Source organism: Solanum dulcamara, chromosome 12 (assembly GCF_947179165.1).
Source record: "Solanum dulcamara chromosome 12, daSolDulc1.2, whole genome shotgun sequence".
NCBI lineage: Eukaryota > Viridiplantae > Streptophyta > Magnoliopsida > Solanales > Solanaceae > Solanum > Solanum dulcamara.
The window spans coordinates 66,726,930-66,748,257 of NC_077248.1; the positions used below are offsets into that span (position 1 = coordinate 66,726,930).

The following is a 21,328-nucleotide window of genomic DNA, read 5'->3' on the forward strand; positions in this document are numbered from 1 at the left end:
TTAAAGAGCAATGTTTTGAAGATGATCCTACTCCTGAGAATAGGATGGTACTACAACAAGCACAAGCGGCTTTAAAAAAATACCTGCATTATGAGGAAGAATTCTGGAGGCAAAAGTCACATATGACTAGTTTTGCAGAGGGTGACAGGAACACAAGATATTTTCATAATATTGTGAAAGGTAGGAGGAAGAGATTACAAATCAGAACGATTAAAAATCAACAAGGTGCTTGGGTAGAAGGGGATTCACTAATAGCAGAAGAAGCTTGCAGTTTCTACCAACAATAATTCTCACAAGAAGCTACCATTCTTGATTTCAATCTGCTAAAACATGTTCCCAATATGGTGGATCAGGGAACTAATGATCAACTGGTAAACATACCAACTTTAGAGGAGGTGAAGAAGGTTGTTTTTGCATTAGCTCCAGACAGTACTGCTGGTCCAGATGGGATGACTGGTACCTTTTATCAGGTGTGTTGGGACATAGTAGGTATTGATGTGCACAGAATGGTGAAAGCCTTTTGTGATGGCCAAACTCTTCCTAAATCAGTAACACATACCAACCTGGTTCTGATACCAAAGAAGAACAACATTGAAACTTTTGCTGATATGAGACCAATCAGTCTCAGCAATTTTATCAATAAGGTCATTTCTAGAGTGATCCAGGATAAACTGGAAGGCATCCTACCTTCTATAATATCTCCTAATCAGTCTGGATTTGTCAAAGGCAGAAGTATCATTGAAAATGTCCTCCTAACTCAAGAAGTAGTGACGGACATTAGACTAAGAGGAAAACCAGCCAATGTGGTACTCAAGCTTGATATGGCCAAAGCATATGACAGAGTGTCATGGAGTTACTTAATCAGAGTTTTAAGGAAGATGGGATTTGCAGAAATCTTCATAGACATGATTTGGAGGTTGATAGCAAACAACTGGTACTCTGTACTAGTTAATGGTCAAACACATGGTTTCTTCCACTCCACCAGGGGGGTGAAACAAGGAGACCCTCTCTCTCCTGCTCTATTCATCTTATCTAATGAAATTCTATCAAGATCATTAAACTCTTTATTTGAGCATAATGAGTTTAGAAGCTATGGAATACCCAAATGGAGGGAAAATCTGAATCATCTAGCTTATGCAGATGATACAATAATTTTTTCTTCTGCTAATACTACTTCTTTAAAATTAATTATGCAGGTGCTACAATCATATGAACAATTGTCAGGTCAGCTCATAAATAAAAACAAGAGCTCCTTCTATGTGCACAGTAAAGTGTCTAATGATCTGATACAACAGATGGAGAATATTACTGGCTTCAAAAAAGGTACTTTCCCTTTCATATACTTGGGTTGCCCTATCACTCACACAAGAAAAAGGAAGGCTGACTACAATGAGCTGATCAAGAAAATCAAAACGAAGCTGCAGAACTGGAAAGGAAGATTACTATCATTTGGTGGAAAGGCTGTCCTGATCAATAATGTATTAATGAGTATACCAATACATCTATTATCAGCCATCAAACCTCCAAAATATGTTATCACTGACATGCACAAAATCTTTGCAAAATTCTTCTGGAACAATAGTGAGGAAGGCAGAAGAAGACACTGGGCATCTTGGATACATCTGTGTAAGCCAAAAGAAGAAGGAGGAATAGGATTTAGATCTTTATTTGATGTATCAAAAGTATTATGTGCAAAATTGTGGTGGAAATTCAGAACAACAAATACACTATGGGCAAATTACTTGTGGATCAAATATTGCAAAAGAGACAACCCTCAGACTGTGCAGTGGAAGGGGGGTTCTCAAGTATGGAAAGCTATGATAGAGGCTAGAGACAACATAGAGCATGAAATATGGTGGGAACCAAGGAGTGGAACTGCAAATATATGGTTTGACAATTGGACAAAATTAGGGGCTCTTTACTACATCATTGTCACGACCTAGCCCCGTAGGCCGTGACTAGTGTCCGAATTGGACACTCGTATACACACATATTATCTTTTGTCAATCGACAATTAAACACGATATAGAATTTATATGGGTAGCACGTTGTCTCAAACTGTCACTTATATATATACCAAAATTAGCTATTTCTTGGGGAGTCTTAATTGTCAAAAATAAGATAACATAATACGTAAGCCGACAAGGCTTTCACTCCGAATGTAAATGTCCAAAAACATATGCCATACTAGTACATCAGACAATATCTACATACAACCCACTCATGTGTCTACAGACCTCTAAGAGGATTAACAATAGCATATGACGAGACAGGGCCCCGCCGTACCCCCAAAATACACAAATATATACATTATAAGGATTAGTACCAAAAGTTTAGGCTCCGAGACAATGGAGCACTTCAACCCGTTGAGTAGAATCCTAAGGTGGCGGCTCTCCAAAATAAGTATCTGTACCTGCGGGCACGAAACGCAGCCCCCCGAAGAAGGGGGTCAGTACGAAATATGTACCGAGTATATAAAGCATAAAATATCGTAAAGGAGATCACATCTGAAATAAAGATTCAGGAGTCAAGTGTCATAATCAATAAATCACTGTACCTGTGTTATAAAATAAAGACATGCATATCATCATCATATATCGTACCTGGCCCGTTATGGGACTCGGTATCATAATTATATCAATATATCGTCATATGTATATATATACCATACCCGGCCCTCTAGCAAGGAACTCGGTGAATAGAGTAGTGTACACTGATACCGTACCCGGCCCATTATGGGACTCGGTGCCATAATCATATCGTCATATCATTATAATATCATATTATCATATCACGTACCCGGCCCTCTAGTAAGGGACTCGGTGAATAATGTAGTGGAATTCATACATGATAACATACCCGGCCTATCGTAGGACTCGGTGAATAATACCATAACAGCATGCACGAATAAGATATCATTAGCAACCTTGTGAAATTTAATCATTATCGGAGACTTAATAGAATAAGCAAAACAGACCATCATTTGAAAACCAAGACAATAGTCATTATAAATCACACTAATTATGGATTATACTAAAATATGAATTATACCACAACATGAGTTATACCAACTAGGATGGCTGGAATTATACACATGAGTCAAGACATAACAATATAAATTTTGAAAATCAAGAACGGTAGCCATCCGAGTATATCTACGAATAAGAGTTTCTTTGGAATTTAAGCATACGTCATTCGTTCGTTTCATATGGATCATGCCAAAAGAAGAAAATGTTAACTTTACATACCTTTAGCGTTTATACGTATACGTTATCCAATATTGTCTCAACCTATATTAAAACGTTAAGCACTATGATTAAGCTATGGACAAGAATAAAACGTAGTCTATCGTTAGTAGGTTATTTCTAAAAAAAATTGGACAGCACCTCCCCTATACCACTCACTTTTCCCACTTTTAAACCAGCCATATAATCATCAACCAACATCAACAATCCAAAATATTGACACAAAATAAGATTTATTATTCATGTTACCAAAGCAGTAAATTCGGAAAGTCAAGTACCTCACGTTGTATCTAAAATTTGAAAATGAAAACGGCAAAACTGGACTTTATAACCTTCATGAAACATTTAGATCTATGTCTTAAGTTTCCAATGCAAAAGAAATCAACTCAAAATTCATTTTCTACAAAGAGATATCATCAAAATACGAACAGCTATACATGAAGGAATTTTCAATCCAGAATCTGGACAGAATTTGTCTTAAGATTCATGCTCAGTTTTCGACATCATAACAGCAGATATAGACTAAGACATAAACATAAGAGTTGTAGGTACGTGTATTAGCTTTCCAAAACATGTTTAATATCTAATTTCGAAGGTCTACACAATGAGATATTCCAGAATTACTACCAGCTACTCAATTCCAAAAACGGGTTTGAACATTCAAAATCTTCATACACCTTTTTCCTCCAAATTCAAGAACAACAACTCATCAACAACATCAAAACAATATCAACCATTATTATACATCATCACTAACCTAATTTCATCCATTTAATCTACCTAAAACAACCCTTTAACCCATAAATCTCAACAAATCACCAAACTAGTTTATAACACTATTTTCTCCGTTCTAATCCGTTAAAACTCTAACTAAACTTGTTAACAATGAAAAGGAGACTTTAATATTACCTTGAATTTGCAGCACCACATAAAATCTTCTCCTTATTGGTTGATTTCTAGCTCAAATTGAAGCCAACACGACGTACAACAATTTTCTCTTCATGAGCTTCGGATTTCGGGACTTAATTTTGGTCGGATTTGGGATTTTTCTCAAGAACTCCCTTTCTCTCTCTCTTTGGAAATTTCCAGAATTATGTTGATCTTTGTATGAAGGAATAGTTACAAAAAATCAGATTTAATTTTGTGGGTATTGGGCCTGACCCGAATTAAAATTGGGTTGGGCCGAATTCACTATTTAGTTTGGCCTGTCAGATTTAAAACGTCTATATCTTATTACTCCGATATCACATTTCGTCCCACGACCTATGGTTGGAAAGATATTTCAATTATCTACAACTTTCATGTTGAGAGTTTTCCCAAATTCTCAAATTATAAAGAGGTTATGGCCTCCCGAAGTCAGCTTACCCGAAACGTAACTTTAAGAAAAACATATTTGATGGCTTCTATTTTGATTCGGCTTAAGGGTCCTTCTTGAGATGTATTTTACTACACATAATTTATTCATATAACTTGGCATCTACAACAAATCATGTCCTTTTAAAAATTCAAAATTAAAAGCCCTTGAATTTATAATCGTTAGCTTACGAATAATCCAAAATGCAAAAATACGGAATGTAACATTCTTCCCCCCTTTAGAACATTCGTCCTCGAATGTTAAACCCGCCTCATAAAGTCTTATAAGAAATTTGGGGGAATAGTCTTTTTTTTTTTTTTGCAACAACAAATAGTTTCATATGTCAATCAATATAATTAATCGAGAGGTTTAGATTACCTGTAGGCGTAGAAAACAAGTGAGGATACTTATCCTTCATCTCTTCCTCGGCTTCCCAGGTCATCTCTTCTCTATTGTTATTTCGCCACAATACTTTGACGGAAGCCACATCCTTAGTACGTAACCTTCTGACTTGGCGATCAAGTATAGCTATAGGGTTTTCCTCGTAAGAAAGCTCCTCCGTCACCTGGATATCATCCATGGGGAATACTTTAGAAGGATCACCAATGCATTTGCGAAGCATCGACACGTGAAAAACAGGGTGCACTGCTTCCAAATCAGATGGTAGGTCCAACTCATATGCAACCTTGCCTATTCTACGAGTAACCTGATAAGGGCCAATGTAGCGCGGGCTAAGCTTTCCTTTCTTACCGAATCTCATTACCCCCTTCATGGGTGACACCTTCAAAAACACCCAATCACTAACCTGAAACTCTAAGGGTCGACGTCGATTGTCTGCATATGATTTCTGTCGACTCTGGGCTGCTAATAACCTTTCCCGAATAAGCTTCACTTTATCAACAGCTTGTTGAATCATATCGGGTCCGATTAACTTAGCCTCACCAACATCAAACCAGCCAATAGATGACCTACACTTCCTGCCATATAAAGCCTCATACGGTGCCATCTGAATGCTAGAATGGTAGCTGTTATTATAGGCAAACTCAATAAGTGGCAGATGGTCATCCCAACTACCTCTAAAGTCAATAATACAGGCCCGTAACATATCTTCTAGCGTCTGAATAGTGCGTTCAGCCTGCCCATCAGTCTGAGGGTGAAATGCTGTACTAAGATTTATTTGTGTTCCCAATCCCTTCTGAAATGATCTCCAGAAGCTAGCTGTAAACTGAGCCCCTCTGTCTGAGATAATAGATATGGGAATCCCATGAAGTCTTACTATCTCTTTGATATATAACCTTGCATAGTCCTCCGCTGAATATGTAGTTCTAACCGGAAGAAAGTGGGCTGATTTTGTCAGCCTATCTACAATCACCCATATGGAATCATACTTCCGTGGAGTGCGAGGTAAGCCTGTAATAAAATCCATATTAATTGCTTCCCACTTCCAAGTCGGGATTTCTATCTCTTGTAATAGTCCGCCAGGCTTCTGATGCTCAATTTTAACTTGTTGGCAGTTTGGGCACTGGGCTACAAACTTTGCTATATCCTTCTTCATTCCATTCCACCAGTATAAACATCTAAGATCATGATACATCTTTGTCGACCCTGGATGCACAGAATACCGGGCATAGTGTGCCTCTCCCAAAACCTGTTGTCGTAGCCCTATAATCTCAGGTACGCATAATCTGCCTCTATATCTTAGCACTCCATCAGGTGTGACCTCGAATGGGGTCCTTTCCTTTTGAAGGGTTTCATCTCGGTACTGTGCCAGAATAGGGTCTTCATACTGGCGTTGCTTTACCGCTTCTATGATAGAGGATTCAGCAACTCCTCGAATAAAAACTCTACCATCACTAGAATCAGCCAAACGGACTCCAAGGTTAGCTAACTGGCAAATATCACGGATTATCTTTTCTCGTTCTGGTTGTACATCTGCCAGGCTACCCATGGATTTACGGCTAAGTGCATCTGCTACAACATTTGCTTTCCCTGGGTGGTATAGAATATTAACATCATAATCTTTCAGCAACTCTAGCCACCTTCTCTGTCGCAAATTCAGGTCCTTCTGCTTAAAGATATATTGGAGACTTTTGTGGTCCGTATAGATATCAATATGTACACCATATAAATAATGCCTCCATAGTTTCAAAGCATGAATTACTGCTGCTAATTCCAGATCATGAGTTGGATAATTTCTTTCGTGCTTCCTTAACTGTCGGGAGGCATAAGCTATGACTCTACCATGTTGCATCAATACACATCCTAACCCAACACCAGAAGCATCACAATAAATAACATAGCCATCTGGTCCTTCAGGAAGGGTTAGAACTGGGGCCGTAGTCAACTTGTCTTTCAGCAACTGAAAGCTTTGTTCACAGGCATCGGTCCACTGGAACTTAACGGCCTTTTGAGTTAGCCTTGTTAAAGGTGCTGAAATTGAAGCAAATTTCTCAACGAATCTCCTGTAATATCCTGCTAGCCCAAGAAAACTACGTACCTCAGTAGGTGTCGTAGGTCTAGGCCAAGTCTTTACGGCCTCGATTTTCTGTGTATCTACTCGAATACCATCAGCTCCAATAATGTGCCCCAAGAATGCTACTGAAGTCAACCAGAATTCACATTTAGAAAATTTAGCATACAACTTCTGGTGCTGGAGCACCCCAAGTACCTTCCTCAAATGATCTACGTGCTCCCCTTCCGATCGTGAGTAGACCAGAATATCATCAATAAATACAATCACGAACAGGTCTAGGAATGGCTTGAACACTCGGTTCATAAGATCCATAAACACTGCTGGGGCATTGGTCAGCCCAAAAGACATCACCCGAAACTCATAATGCCCGTATCGGGTCCTAAACGCAGTCTTTGGAATATCTGCCTCCTTTACCCGTACCTGGTGATAGCCTGACCGCAAGTCTATTTTTGAAAAACACTTAGCACCTTGCAATTGGTCAAATAAATCATCAATCCTGGGGAGAGGATATCTATTCTTTATTGTCACCTTGTTCAACTGCCTATAATCAATACACATTCGTAGTGACCCATCTTTCTTTCTCACGAATAATACCGGTGCTCCCCAAGGTGATATACTGGGCCTAATGAAGCCTTTTTCTAATAGGTCTCGCAGTTGCTCCTTCAACTCCTTCAGTTCTGCGGGTGCCATTCTGTAGGGAGGAATAGATATAGGCTGGGTATCTGGCAATATATCTATATTGAAATCTATCTCCCGCTCAGGAAGAAGACCTGGAAGTTCATCTGGGAATACATCTGTAAATTCGTTAACTACCGGAACTGACTGAAGAGTCGATTCCTCTGCTTCCAAGTTATGGATACGAACCAGATGATAAATATAACCCTTTCTAACCATTTTCCTTGCCTTGAGGTATGAAATAAACTTACCCCTCGGTGATGCTGTATTGCCCATCCATTCTATGACTGGTTCTCCTGGGAATTGGAATTGAACTACTTTTTCTCTACAATCAACATTAGCATAACAAGAAGCTAGCCAATCCATGCCCATAATAACATCAAATTCTGTCATAGCTAACTCTACCAAATCTGCCTTGGTGTGTCGACTATATATAATCACCGAACAATCTCTATATACTTTGTTGGCTATAACAGAATCTCCTACCGGTGTAGCTACCTCAAATGGTTCTATTGATTCAGATTTTATTCTGATTCTACTAGCAACAAAGGGAGATATATATGATAAGGTGGAACCTGGATCTATCAATGCATATACATCCTGCGAGAAAATCGATAATATACCTGTAACTACATTTGGCGACGCCTCCTGGTCCTGTCTACTAGCCAAGGCATATATGCGGTTCGAAGGACCGCTAGAACTGAAAGATCCACCACGGCCTCTACCACGGCCTGCTGTTATCTGAATACCCTGCCCCACAGGGCGCATAGCTACAGAAGAAGATGAGCCAACAACTGACCCAGTAGGCTGAGCTGCACCACTTAAATTACCCCTAAATGGACACTCCCTCATAATATGGCCTTGACGGCCGCAAGTAAAGCATGCACCTGTAGAAAAACGACATTCTCCAAAATGTGACCTACCACAACGAGGACACCGAGGCAAAGGTGGTCTCGATTGACGCGAACCCCTGTTTATCTGTGAACTTGAAACCCTGGAGCTTTGACCGGATCCTGAATACCCTGTGCTATCGAATCTACTACCTTTGAATTGTGGGGGTGCACTCCGGGCTGGCTGAGAAGGATATCTACTGTACTGCTGAGGCTGCCCGCCTTGAAATTCCCCAGAATAACTAGCCGATCTAGCTCTTTTACGCTGGCCTCTATCATGATCTCTATCGGGCTGACGCCCTCTGTGCCGATCTTCTACCCCTTGTGCATATGCCTGTACCCGAGCAATGTCCATACCTGGCTGAGAAGCCATTGCCATACAGCTATCAATCAAATAACGATCCAGCCCCATCACATACCGATGCACTCTATCAGCCATGTCAGCTACAATAGCTGGTGCATGTCTCGCCAACGAGTCAAACTCAAGGCTATAATCTCTGATGCTCCTGCCATTCTGCCTCAATTGTAAAAACCTGTCTACTCTGGCTCGTCTCATCTCTGGAGGTAGAAAGTGGCCAAGGAAGGCCTCCACAAATTCACCCCACACCGCTGGAGGAGCACCCTCGCCCCTAGATAACTCCCATGACTCATACCAATTAACAGCTACATCACGCAGCCGATAGGAAGCTAACTCAACAGACTCTGTCTCAGAAGCCTTAATTATTCTCAACGTACGCTGCACCTGTCGGATAAACTCCTGCGGGTCATCCCCGGGCCTTGACCCATAGAACTCTGGAGGATTACAAGTCAAGAAATCACGAGCCCTTAAACTATCATGTCTATCAGCATAGTCAACCCCTAACCCATGCCTGCGAGCCTGCCCTGTCGCTATTCTGGTCAGCAACTGAACTGCATCTCTCATAGCCCTGTCCTCTGCCCCTGGCTGAAGAGCTGGAGGCTCAGGTACTGGAGCCTCTGGAGCTGGCGGTGAAGCAACCCCCCGATCCATAGTGTCAGTTGCTGCTTCTCTCTCCTCATATGGCGGTGTAGTAGAGCTCGCCGACTGGAGCACAACCTCAGGCATAGACTGGGCACGGGCCCTAGTAATCCTCGGGGTCCGACTAGTCTCTCCTACTACTGACTTTCCCTTTTGGGCAGCTGTCGCTTTTCTTGGAGGCATCGCTGTAAATATAATAGTATGTTAGGGAGAAATTATCCTGATAATATAGCTCTATCGCACGATTTAAAGTAAAAGAAATGATAACATCCTAAATATCCTGTAGCCTCCTGTTTATAGATGTGGTGCACAACACACCGATAAACAAGACTCTACTAGACACGGTCTGTAGACATTCCGAGGATGAACTGCTCTGATACCACTTTTGTCACGACCTAGCCCCGTAGGCCGTGACTAGTGTCCGAATTGGACACTCGTATACACACATATTATCTTTTGTCAATCGACAATTAAACACGATATAGAATTTATATGGGTAGCACGTTGTCTCAAACTGTCACTTATATATATACCAAAATTAGCTATTTCTTGGGGAGTCTTAATTGTCAAAAATAAGATAACATAATACGTAAGCCGACAAGGCTTTCACTCCGAATGTAAATGTCCAAAAACATATGCCATACTAGTACATCAGACAATATCTACATACAACCCACTCATGTGTCTACAGACCTCTAAGAGGATTAACAATAGCATATGACGAGACAGGGCCCCGCCGTACCCCCAAAATACACAAATATATACATTATAAGGATTAGTACCAAAAGTTTAGGCTCCGAGACAATGGAGCACTTCAACCCGTTGAGTAGAATCCTAAGGTGGCGGCTCTCCAAAATAAGTATCTGTACCTGCGGGCACGAAACGCAGCCCCCCGAAGAAGGGGGTCAGTACGAAATATGTACCGAGTATATAAAGCATAAAATATCGTAAAGGAGATCACATCTGAAATAAAGATTCAGGAGTCAAGTGTCATAATCAATAAATCACTGTACCTGTGTTATAAAATAAAGACATGCATATCATCATCATATATCGTACCTGGCCCGTTATGGGACTCGGTATCATAATTATATCAATATATCGTCATATGTATATATATACCATACCCGGCCCTCTAGCAAGGAACTCGGTGAATAGAGTAGTGTACACTGATACCGTACCCGGCCCATTATGGGACTCGGTGCCATAATCATATCGTCATATCATTATAATATCATATTATCATATCACGTACCCGGCCCTCTAGTAAGGGACTCGGTGAATAATGTAGTGGAATTCATACATGATAACATACCCGGCCTATCGTAGGACTCGGTGAATAATACCATAACAGCATGCACGAATAAGATATCATTAGCAACCTTGTGAAATTTAATCATTATCGGAGACTTAATAGAATAAGCAAAACAGACCATCATTTGAAAACCAAGACAATAGTCATTATAAATCACACTAATTATGGATTATACTAAAATATGAATTATACCACAACATGAGTTATACCAACTAGGATGGCTGGAATTATACACATGAGTCAAGACATAACAATATAAATTTTGAAAATCAAGAACGGTAGCCATCCGAGTATATCTACGAATAAGAGTTTCTTTGGAATTTAAGCATACGTCATTCGTTCGTTTCATATGGATCATGCCAAAAGAAGAAAATGTTAACTTTACATACCTTTAGCGTTTATACGTATACGTTGTCCAATATTGTCTCAACCTATATTAAAACGTTAAGCACTATGATTAAGCTATGGACAAGAATAAAACGTAGTCTATCGTTAGTAGGTTATTTCTAAAAAAAATTGGACAGCACCTCCCCTATACCACTCACTTTTCCCACTTTTAAACCAGCCATATAATCATCAACCAACATCAACAATCCAAAATATTGACACAAAATAAGATTTATTATTCATGTTACCAAAGCAGTAAATTCGGAAAGTCAAGTACCTCACGTTGTATCTAAAATTTGAAAATGAAAACGGCAAAACTGGACTTTATAACCTTCATGAAACATTTATATCTATGTCTTAAGTTTCCAATGCAAAAGAAATCAACTCAAAATTCATTTTCTACAAAGAGATATCATCAAAATACGAACAGCTATACATGAAGGAATTTTCAATCCAGAATCTGGACAGAATTTGTCTTAAGATTCATGCTCAGTTTTCGACATCATAACAGCAGATATAGACTAAGACATAAACATAAGAGTTGTAGGTACGTGTATTAGCTTTCCAAAACATGTTTAATATCTAAATTCGAAGGTCTACACAATGAGATATTCCAGAATTACTACCAGCTACTCAATTCCAAAAACGGGTTTGAACATTCAAAATCTTCATACACCTTTTTCCTCCAAATTCAAGAACAACAACTCATCAACAACATCAAAACAATATCAACCATTATTATACATCATCACTAACCTAATTTCATCCATTTAATCTACCTAAAACAACCCTTTAACCCATAAATCTCAACAAATCACCAAACTAGTTTATAACACTATTTTCTCCGTTCTAATCCGTTAAAACTCTAACTAAACTTGTTAACAATGAAAAGGAGACTTTAATATTACCTTGAATTTGCAGCACCACATAAAATCTTCTCCTTATTGGTTGATTTCTAGCTCAAATTGAAGCCAACACGACGTACAACAATTTTCTCTTCATGAGCTTCGGATTTCGGGACTTAATTTTGGTCGGATTTGGGATTTTTCTCAAGAACTCCCTTTCTCTCTCTCTTTGGAAATTTCCAGAATTATGTTGATCTTTGTATGAAGGAATAGTTACAAAAAATCAGATTTAATTTTGTGGGTATTGGGCCTGACCCGAATTAAAATTGGGTTGGGCCGAATTCACTATTTAGTTTGGCCTGTCAGATTTAAAACGTCTATATCTTATTACTCCGATATCACATTTCGTCCCACGACCTATGGTTGGAAAGATATTTCAATTATCTACAACTTTCATGTTGAGAGTTTTCCCAAATTCTCAAATTATAAAGAGGTTATGGCCTCCCGAAGTCAGCTTACCCGAAACGTAACTTTAAGAAAAACATATTTGATGGCTTCTATTTTGATTCGGCTTAAGGGTCCTTCTTGAGATGTATTTTACTACACATAATTTATTCATATAACTTGGCATCTACAACAAATCATGTCCTTTTAAAAATTCAAAATTAAAAGCCCTTGAATTTATAATCGTTAGCTTACGAATAATCCAAAATGCAAAAATACGGAATGTAACAATCATCCCACAAGATTTTGTAATAGATGAGAGTGTTCAAGATGTAAAGCAAATTATGTTGCAGGGTGGTTGGAATATACAAAAAATGCATCAATTGTTTCCTACTGATATTGTGGATCATATACTAGAAGACTTGCAATTTCATGAAATAAATGAAGATTGGGATAAACCAAGATGGATGATGACAGCATCAGGTAAATTCAGTTTAGGTACTGCATGGGAGTTACTGAGGAGCAAAGCAACCAAATCAAATGAATATAAAAACATATGGATACCAGAGGTACCTTTTAAGATATCTTTCTTTGTATGGAGGTTGTGGAAATATAAAATACCAGTTGGAGAGGTTGTAAGAAGGATAGGGATCAATACAGAGGCATCATGCTTTTGCTGTGATCAAAGACAATATGAAACTGTGGATCATCTTTTTGTTACAGGAAATTTTGCAAAAAAAGTTTGGAACTATGTTAAAAATGCTGCAGGCATCACAGCACAGTTCCAACAACTCAAACAACTACTACAAATCTGGTGGAACACAGAGTATCCCTCAAAGTTCAGTAACATTTTTAAAGCTATTCCTTTGGTTACATTGTGGCAGATATGGAAGTGGAGGAACACAGTTATACATGGAGGGAAGATGTCCATCAACAAGGTGCTATATGAGATAAACATGATCATCTATCATTTGTGCAGAATAAGGTTCCCAGGGCAACAAAATTTACCAAGATGCATACCTCAAATTCTTCAATCTTTTGAAGAATACAGGCCTAGAATTATAAGCAAAATAGTGAAATGGGACTTTCCTAACCAAGGATGGTATAAATGTAACACTGATGGAGCCTCCAAAGGAAATCCTGGACCAAGTTCTCTAGCATTTTGCATTAGGAATGCTACAGGTGATCTACAGTATGCAGCAGCAAAAAGAATACCAGATGGTTCAAGCTTGGTTGCAGAAGCAAGAGCAATACGTGAAGGGCTCCAATACTGTGTTACTCACACATTGCTGCCAGTAGTTTTGGAAACTGACTCTTTGACTATGAAAATGATCTTAACAGAACAGTGGGAGGCTCCATGGAGTATATCAATGATCATAAATGACATCTCAAAGCAGAGGAGGGATAAGGAAGTGAGGGTGGAGCATGTTTTGAGAGAAGGAAATGGACTGGCTGATTTTTTAACTAACTATGCTTTTGATTTTGCAGGAGATCATCACTTTGACAACTTTACTTCACTCCCTGTGAAAGCTAAGAGAATTTTAAACACAGAAAAACTACATATACCATACATGAGGATTAGACCAGCCAAAGATCATCACATATATGCTTATTAGCAAATGTGAAGACCAACAACAACACAACATCTGCATAATAGCAGATAAACTACGGAGCTGCGACAATGGATAATATTTCAATTCTTCCCAAGATGTTTGCAATTACGTCACAAGGAATATGGAGGATTTCTACTCCATCCTGGAAGCCTGAATAAATATTCTTTTGACTTTGAATCATAGCACCTGGTGAGATTTTATAGGTGTCGAAAATGGTAAAAAGTCAAGGCCAGAGGATCTGCAGCAGGATACTCTCCATAAATACATTGGATGTAATACTTTCATCACATTCTGTAATTTTCATATTAGGATAGTTATTTTGAACTTTCTTTTCTTTTACCTTATGTACTGATATACTCCTATTTTAATATACTACCAAACATTTTCTTTGGTAGCCAAAAAAAAAAAAAATCATGATATTTTAGCATTTTAATTCGGGAAGTTATAATTCGATTGAAAAAATCTATTTGGTAATTCTAGCATTTCGATTTTAAGAGTTTATAGTTGTAATATTTGAACTCGCTCTATTTTGGTACTTAAGTATTTCTCACCTTAAGAGCTTACAGTTTTACAATTTCAGCTTGAGTGGTTACACATTCATTGAACATGTTCTATTTTGATATTTTCGCATTCCAGCCTATGAGTTTAGCATTTCAGCTTGAAAGCTTATTGAACTCATTCCACTTTGATACTCTAGCATTCCAACGTAAGAAGCTTACCGTCTTTTATGTTTTATTCTATCCTTGATTTTTCACCCCTCCCTCTCAGTTAATAGCTTACAGTTTTAGCATTTGAGCTTGTTAGACTAAACTCATTCTACTTTGATATTCTAGCATTTCAACTTAAGAGCTTACCATCTTTCATGTTCTATTCTACTTCTTGGTTTTTCCACCCCTCCCTCCCGCTTACGGTTTTAACATTTCAACTTGAGAGTTGAACTCATTCTATTTTGATACTCTAGCATTCCTACTTAAAAGCTTACCATCTTTCTTAAGAGCTTACCGTCTTTCATAATCTATTCTACTCCTTGCCCAGAGTTTACTTGGACTAATACAATTTCGACCAAAATAGTTTACCTTGGAACTTTTAGCTTTGCATCAGCAGTGTGGTACCAAGAAGAGTCTCATCAACATGTAAACAACAAAATCAAATTTTACAAAGACATATACTAAAAACTCCGGCTTTCTGAGCTTGTTCATATTTCAAGCTGGGATAAAGGAGGAGGGGGCTAGGCGGGAATTTGTGGTTGTTAAGTTGTTCTAATGTGATCAAAACAAACGACACCTGGGGTTTTGAACCAACAGCTCCAACAAAAACTTACAAGAAAAATGTTTTATTCGTAAGAATGGGCATTTTACCAATACAACAAACTTGTTTCACTCAGTTTCCTAAAGTACAAGAAAAATGTTTTATTCGTAAGAATGGGCATTTTACCAATACAACAAACTTGTTTCACTCAGTTTCCTAAAGTACAAAATGAATCCAACAGGGATTCAAATTAAACCTTCAAATACTTAATAGCTGTCTGGACATCTTTATCTCCTCTGCCACTGCAGTTAAGCACGACCCTAGTTCCATTGGGTAGAGTAGGACACAACTTCTCCAAGTAAGCCAGTGCATGAGATGTTTCCAGTGCAGGAATGATGCCCTCTAACCGAGACAATCGCTTGAAGGCTGAAAATCAAGATAGACAAAGGAAGAGAGCATTAGTTAAAACGTTACAGAGGAAGATGTAATGATGAAGGCTATGTTGCTTGGACTCCTCACAAATACTTTTGGATGTGTGTCGGTTCCTCCAAAGTTGGTGCATCTTTTGAGGATCCAACATGGGTGCAACAACATTTTGGAGGGCCCAAACAACATAGGCTAAAACCAAGTCCAAGCCATTTTGTATTATTTTGACTAAATTCTCAGATAAACGCTAAGAAAGAGAGAGTTCAAACGGAATTGAAGCAGAAACCACGAATAGAATCAGGAATAGTAGAGAAGTCAACACTCACCTTCTAAAGCCTCCTCATCTGTAATGCTATAATACTCTGCTCGTCCTAAGTCTTTCAAAAAGCTATGCTCCGGTCCAACTCCAGGGTAATCCAATCTAGTAAGCATAAGGAGGAGAAGAAAAGAAAAATGAAAATGGACCGGTGAATAGATGTAAAGATCTGCTATAGAATGACCAGCTAAAACATTCATTCTAACAAATAAGGCACTTCCATGACCAAAAAAAGAAGTTATTACCCAGCGCTGATAGAATGGGGCTCAACTATTTGTCCGTCTTCATCTTGCAGCAGATAGCTCATAGCTCCATGCAGAACTCCAACCTCTCCCTTTGTCAAAGTTGCAGCATGTTTTCCACTATCTATACCAAAACCAGCAGCTTCTACCCCAATCAACCTAACATCTTCATCATCAACAAACTCATGGAACAGTCCCATAGCATTTGAACCTCCACCAACACATGCAACAAGCACGTCTGGTTTCCCACCCCATTTTTCCAATGCTTGCTTCCTTGTTTCTTTACCAATCACCGCATGGAAGTCTCTTACCATCATGGGGTACGGATGTGGGCCTGCAACAGATCCAAGTATGTAATGAGTTGTCTCAACATTTGTAACCCAATCCCTTATAGCCTCTGAAGTGGCATCCTTGAGTGTAGCAGTCCCAGAGTGAACTGCTCTAACCTACACATAAATTATGGAAAATGAAGTCAAGAAATGCTAGCAACTCGAGAGAAAAAATGGTTCAATACTAATTTTTTTAATCAAATTATAATAACTGGTCTGGTACTCTGATCATCCTTGTTAAAATAGAGAAGCCATAGTTAGCAATTAGACGTGTACCAAAGAGGAAGAAAATGAAGCCAAAAGTAACCATCTAATAAAATACTTCTTTGCATTTTTATCGATACTATGTAAATGTACGTCCTTCAGATAAGTCCCAGCTAACACACTTGGGATTCCACAAGTGTTGCAGAATGCAATTTCCAGGACGATTTCTTAATTGCATTTGTATCTGTTAGGCTCCTTCATGAATTTTAAAAACGACTCCATATACTTATCTATATAGATATACCATCCACATTATATGCTCTACATCAAACTCGGGATTTATCGTATACTAATTCCTCCAATTTACAGTATTAGGAACTTAAGCTTTTGGTCTCTGAAACTATGAAGTGCATTTATCACATCAGAACTTCAATAAGCATCAAATGCAACAAAAGATGTACTCCCTTCAAACAAAATTAAATTTCCTAGTTCAATATACGTGGTTATTGATTAGAGGAGTTGTAAAATCAAATTGTTTTAAATTCATTGGGAGAAGATGTCAGACCCTTCCCTTTTTAAGAAAATATAAGAGAATAGCTTTGAAAGAGCAAACAATATTCCTATTAGCTTTTTTTCTATCTTTTTTATTAGTATAATATGTTAGAAAAATACTTTTTATGAGGAAAATGAACATTAGTGTGGAACAGACTAAAAAAGAAAGGTTGTCATTTATGCATGTATAGAGAAAATGCATGTAAGTGAGCATATAGAAGTTATCACACAATTGAAAAGGCAAAATGAGACTAGTGAATACCATGGAACAGCAAAGTCGGTCCATAAATTATTTGCATACTTTTCAAATTCTCTATTAAGCAAGCTAAGAACAAACACATAACTCATAATGTAGGAAACAACCTCAGCTCCAAGCAGGCGCATTCTGAAGACGTTTAGTGCTTGTCTCTCCATATCTTGGGCACCCATATATATAATGCATTCCAAACCAAAACGAGCACAAACAGTAGCAGTGGCAACACCATGCTGACCTGCCCCTGTCTCAGCAATGATGCGTTTCTTGCCCAAGCGCTTGGCAAGCAAAGCTTGGGCAACCGCATTGTTAATTTTGTGGGCACCAGTGTGGTTAAGATCCTCCCTTTTCAAGTAGATCAGTGGCCCTTCCCCATTCGGACGTTTGTAGTGCTCAGTAAGTCGCTCTGCAAAATAAAGAGGGCTCTCTCTGCCTACATAATCTCTTAATATTCCATCTAGCTCTTTCTGCAGACAACATAAATCAGTAAGAGAATTAGCCATTTTATATGGGACATCACAAGCCTTCACAACGAATGGGGGAAAAAAGAACAAAAGAGAGTTGTTAACAAAAAGAAAGGTCATAACTAAAATTGCTTTTTCAGAAGACTTGAACTGTGTTAAGAATCCAACACAGGTTTCCCCTCTTGTAATTTGATAAACACTATGCTTGAGAAGCTTTTCTTGTCATAGCGAAATAACTTCTCTTTTGAGCTCACCACATAAAATACCAGTTCAGGGAAACAAAACTATTAAAGAAGGGAAATTGCAATTGCTAGTTGCATACTCAGCCTTACATGGGTCCATATATTCAAGAGGTAAAAAGACACATATTTTACATTACTGGCTTACTTTGTTAATCAAGGTTGATGACTCGATGAACTAACAGTTTAAGAGGAATATAGGGCACCTGTTGCCCCGGTTATCGGTCCGGATAGTTGTTAAGCTAAACCAGCCCACAAATACTCTTAACATGGTGATGATATTGTCTGCATTGGGCCAAGTACGCGTGGTTTTTCCCCAAAGGACTGACCCCATTGAGAGAATCCTTACAGCTTATATGTAGCTTACGTCTCTTTTTATCAACAATAGTGAGGGCAAGCTTTGGCACAATGGTAAAGTTGCTCTTTTGCTGACCTATAGGTCTCCGTTCGAGATGTGAAAGCAGACTCTTTGCAAAAATGCAAGAGAGACTACTTGTGGTATATGCCTACTCTCTCCCAATCCAAAAATGCAAGAGAGACTCGCGCACCCGATAATCCAGTTATGAAACTCAAAAAATCGGAATACTTATAAAATCAAATATCACCAATCAATATCAAACTACACTTATCCATTCCATATTTCCATTCTACTCTGAGCCATTTCATCCCAATAAACAATTTGTCTTTTAAAGCAAATGAAATCAAATCACTAATTTGAAAACACGGAGTCGAGTTCAAGTAGCATCTTTATATGTATCGGATCATTTGAGAATTATGCAACAAAAATCAATACCAAAAAAAAAAAAAACTTCCGCTAGAACCTGAAAGTCTAACTTTCAATACTACTACACAATCATCAATTTGAAAAATTAAGCAAATTAAAACAAAGTTCATTTGTGAGAACCTGAAAAGCTTCATCGGTAGCGAGTGATTTAAAAGCTGTCTCGAGCTCATCAAGAGCGTGCATTAGGGTTTCCGGCACGTATTTCCCACCAAATTTTCCGAACCGGCCGAACGAATCAGGACGTTGAGGAAACGCCGATTCATCTACCGTCTGAGCCGCCATTGATTGCTTTTCTGTAAGAACACAAACTATGGAAGGAGGAAACTTTGAGGAGGAGGAGTGGCAAGGTGTAATTTTGTTGAGTTTGAGGGGTATTTGGAATTTAGGAAAGTAGACGGAGGAGGAAGCGGCGGAAGAGAGGCGGTAATTTTTGGGCGATACGGGGGAGGAGAAGGCCATGTTTGGATGAACAGTTTAAAGAAACACAGAATAAAGTTGAATTCTACTTCTTTTTTTCTTTTAAATAAGGTGGTGGGGAGGACACCATGGAATTTTGTGTATACGTGGCTGATTTTGATTCATTACTAATTAGACTTTTAGATTTGTTTATATTAATTCTATTTGATCATAAATTGAAACTTGAAATATTTTGAACTTGTATTTAGATATATAATTTTATTTGAAGAAAAACTTGGGCTCGTTTGACATGAGAGATAGGAGATAACTAATCTATGTAGTAATCTTAGGATGAGTTTATCCCTTTTTTTATTGGGATAAATCACGGAATAATTTTTTTCGTGATTTAGTTATTTTGAGATTGTAGTATTATACTTATCCCACATTGAGGGTGCACAATAATTTTGGGATAATTAATCTTGAAAAATTTATTCCCGATCAAACGAGCCCTTAAAGACTTGTGAGATAAAAAAAATCTCGTTTTATCTTATTTATTATTTAATAAGCTCATTTTATTATATATCCTACCTTTTTTATGGTAGTCATATCCCATTTATTATATTTTTTATAGGTTTGTCTTTCAAATTGCTGAAGTATGAGGTTACGTAACGATAAAAAAATGATACTATAATCTATCCAAATGTTACATTTGCTAAAATAATATAGTACGATAACAATAACAACAACATACCCAGTGTAATACCGCTAAGTGAGGTCTGAAGAGGACAAAGTATAAGCAGACCTTACCACTACTTCAAGAAGGTAGAAATATTACTTTCGAAAATAATATGGTACAATATAAATACAATATAATACGATATATTAAGAAACAATACTTAACAACTATCCAAACAGAGTGTAAGTCACTTAAATTAGGATGGAGGAAGTAACTGAGATAAAATAGCACATTGTATCAATTGAAACAAATAATTGGCAAACATTAACCATCTTTTAAGTGACTAAAATTTTTATGTGCTTAGTTTGATTTAATACGGAGTTTAAATAGAGACAGAGCACTAGTTAAAGCTTATGATTTTGAAATCATAATCCTTTTCATTTATCACGCTTTAATTTAATATATTGTAACTATTCGATGAATTTCTCAAGGGGCTCAAGAAATTGACAGTTGCATCAAAACTAGTCGGCATTAAATCACCATTGATTAAAAAACAAATAGAAGTAAGTATAAACCCATAACCATTTTCCTTAAGAATAGTATATATACCTTCTTTCTCTTCTAACTTTCAAATTTGGAATTGGAGTTGTGTTGTGTAATATTTTTCATAGTTAATATCTAAAATTTATATGTATTTGAACATGAAATATAATTTAAATGAGTATTTTATGAAAATAAAAATTTTGGATTTTTTTGAAAGCAAAATTAATTTAAAAATGAAAAAAGTGGAAAGAATGATTGTTTTCCAAATTTCAAATTCAACTTGACCAAACATTATATATTTTTCAAATAAGAAAAATAAATTTTCCAAATAAATAAATAAATGATATTCATGATGAACAACAACAACAATAATATACTCAATAAAATCTCATAAATGAAGTCTGGAGAGAATAAAACG

General features: G+C 37.7%; 2 protein-coding genes across 3 annotated transcripts; both read right to left on the reverse strand.

Moving 5' to 3' along the window:
• Positions 1–2,048: 2,048 nt before the first annotated feature.
• Positions 2,049–12,881, reverse strand: LOC129877149 (uncharacterized). Of its 2 annotated transcripts, XM_055952634.1 has the most exons (5): positions 12,245–12,877; positions 11,339–11,380; positions 10,417–10,503; positions 8,371–9,819; positions 2,049–2,413 (listed from the first exon to the last, which is right to left on the reverse strand). In XM_055952634.1, exons 4-5 carry the CDS (start codon positions 9,815–9,817, stop codon positions 2,379–2,381), a joined length of 1,482 nt encoding a protein of 493 aa, XP_055808609.1. In that variant the 5' UTR covers positions 9,818–9,819; positions 10,417–10,503; positions 11,339–11,380; positions 12,245–12,877; the 3' UTR covers positions 2,049–2,378. The 2 variants fall into 2 exon arrangements, with proteins under 2 accessions (XP_055808609.1, XP_055808610.1); XM_055952635.1 differs by lacking the exon at positions 11,339–11,380 and having other exon boundaries at positions 12,245–12,881.
• Positions 12,882–15,552: 2,671 nt separating this feature from the next.
• LOC129876675 (tryptophan synthase beta chain 1) lies at positions 15,553–19,798 on the reverse strand. The gene is made up of 5 exons (XM_055952165.1): positions 19,416–19,798; positions 17,919–18,275; positions 16,474–16,916; positions 16,239–16,333; positions 15,553–15,912 (listed from the first exon to the last, which is right to left on the reverse strand). Exons 1-5 carry the CDS (start codon positions 19,752–19,754, stop codon positions 15,737–15,739), a joined length of 1,410 nt encoding a protein of 469 aa, XP_055808140.1. The 5' UTR covers positions 19,755–19,798; the 3' UTR covers positions 15,553–15,736.
• Between the last annotated feature and the right edge of the window lie 1,530 nt (positions 19,799–21,328).